Source organism: Penaeus monodon, chromosome 29 (genome assembly GCF_015228065.2).
Source record: "Penaeus monodon isolate SGIC_2016 chromosome 29, NSTDA_Pmon_1, whole genome shotgun sequence".
Classification (NCBI taxonomy): domain Eukaryota; kingdom Metazoa; phylum Arthropoda; class Malacostraca; order Decapoda; family Penaeidae; genus Penaeus; species Penaeus monodon.
In genome coordinates this window covers 13,638,977-13,639,912 of record NC_051414.1, presented here as the reverse complement: position 1 = coordinate 13,639,912, position 936 = coordinate 13,638,977, and the positions used below count along the sequence as shown (strand labels likewise).

The 936-nt window shown below is 43.7% G+C and overlaps 1 protein-coding gene across 1 annotated transcript in view; it reads left to right on the top strand.

Moving 5' to 3' along the window:
• Positions 1-35: 35 nt before the first annotated feature.
• LOC119591753 (opioid-binding protein/cell adhesion molecule-like) overlaps positions 36-936 on the top strand; it is a 12,745-nt gene continuing 11,844 nt past the window's right edge. Inside the window, exon 1 of the mRNA XM_037940499.1 lies at positions 36-882. Coding sequence (XP_037796427.1) covers positions 789-882 — 94 coding nt within the window. The 5' untranslated portion in view covers positions 36-788. The remainder of the gene's footprint in view (positions 883-936) is intronic.

The window sequence follows — 936 nt, the reverse complement described above, 5'->3', positions numbered from 1 at the left end:
AGTGGAAACGAATGGGAACACATTTAATGTAAAAATAATTTTATGAATGCGAAATCGGTGCTGACAAAATTTGATTACCATGAGTAGTATTAACTTTTTAATCCTGCTGAATATCTGTTTAATCAGCCAGCGGGTCAGCCGTTTATAGAATTCACTCATTTATTCCAAAGGATCAGACTCTCCAGAGCGCGAAAAATCCTCGGCCGACTCATGGGAATCGACGCATCACGGGAGCGATAAAGACTTACGTTACAAGTGTCATAAACGGAGCCAATTATCTGATAAGTTCTCAACGGGGAAAATATGTTAATTATTCAAGTTAAATAGACATCAGAACTTCTTTACTGCTTCAGGAAAGCTCTCGCAGTAGAAATCTCATTATCTTAAATGATAAAAGTCGAACTCGAGAGGAAAAATGGGATCGAATCGCTTATTTTTTGTTTCTCGACCTGACTTGCGCGGCGGGAAACGAATCTAGGTATTGCTACACTTCGCATAAAAAAAGGGGAAGCGTAGTTTCTTTTTTTAAATAAATCATAAGCTTGAATATATACACACATATGCATATACACTTCTATCCACATATAAACACGCTGAAAAGATACCAAGACATACACTTATAAAACGCACACAGACAAAAACAAAGCGCACTGAATTTCCGGCACCAAAAAATAAGCCAGGAGATCCGCTCACGCCCTCCTCCTTTTGCCGTTCTGCCGCAGGGCGAGAGGGTCCACCCCAATCCCAAGGGCGGCGTCCTCATCTCTTCGAAGAACCTGGTCCTCCAGATGGTGCGGCGGACTTCGGCGGGAAACTACACCTGTGCCGCCGAGAACTCCCTTGGCGCCACCACCAGCAACGTGGTGCTGCTCTCCATACGATGTGAGTAACAGACGCCTCCTCCTGAGTACTTAAGTGCATGGTCCTTGTGTGTTT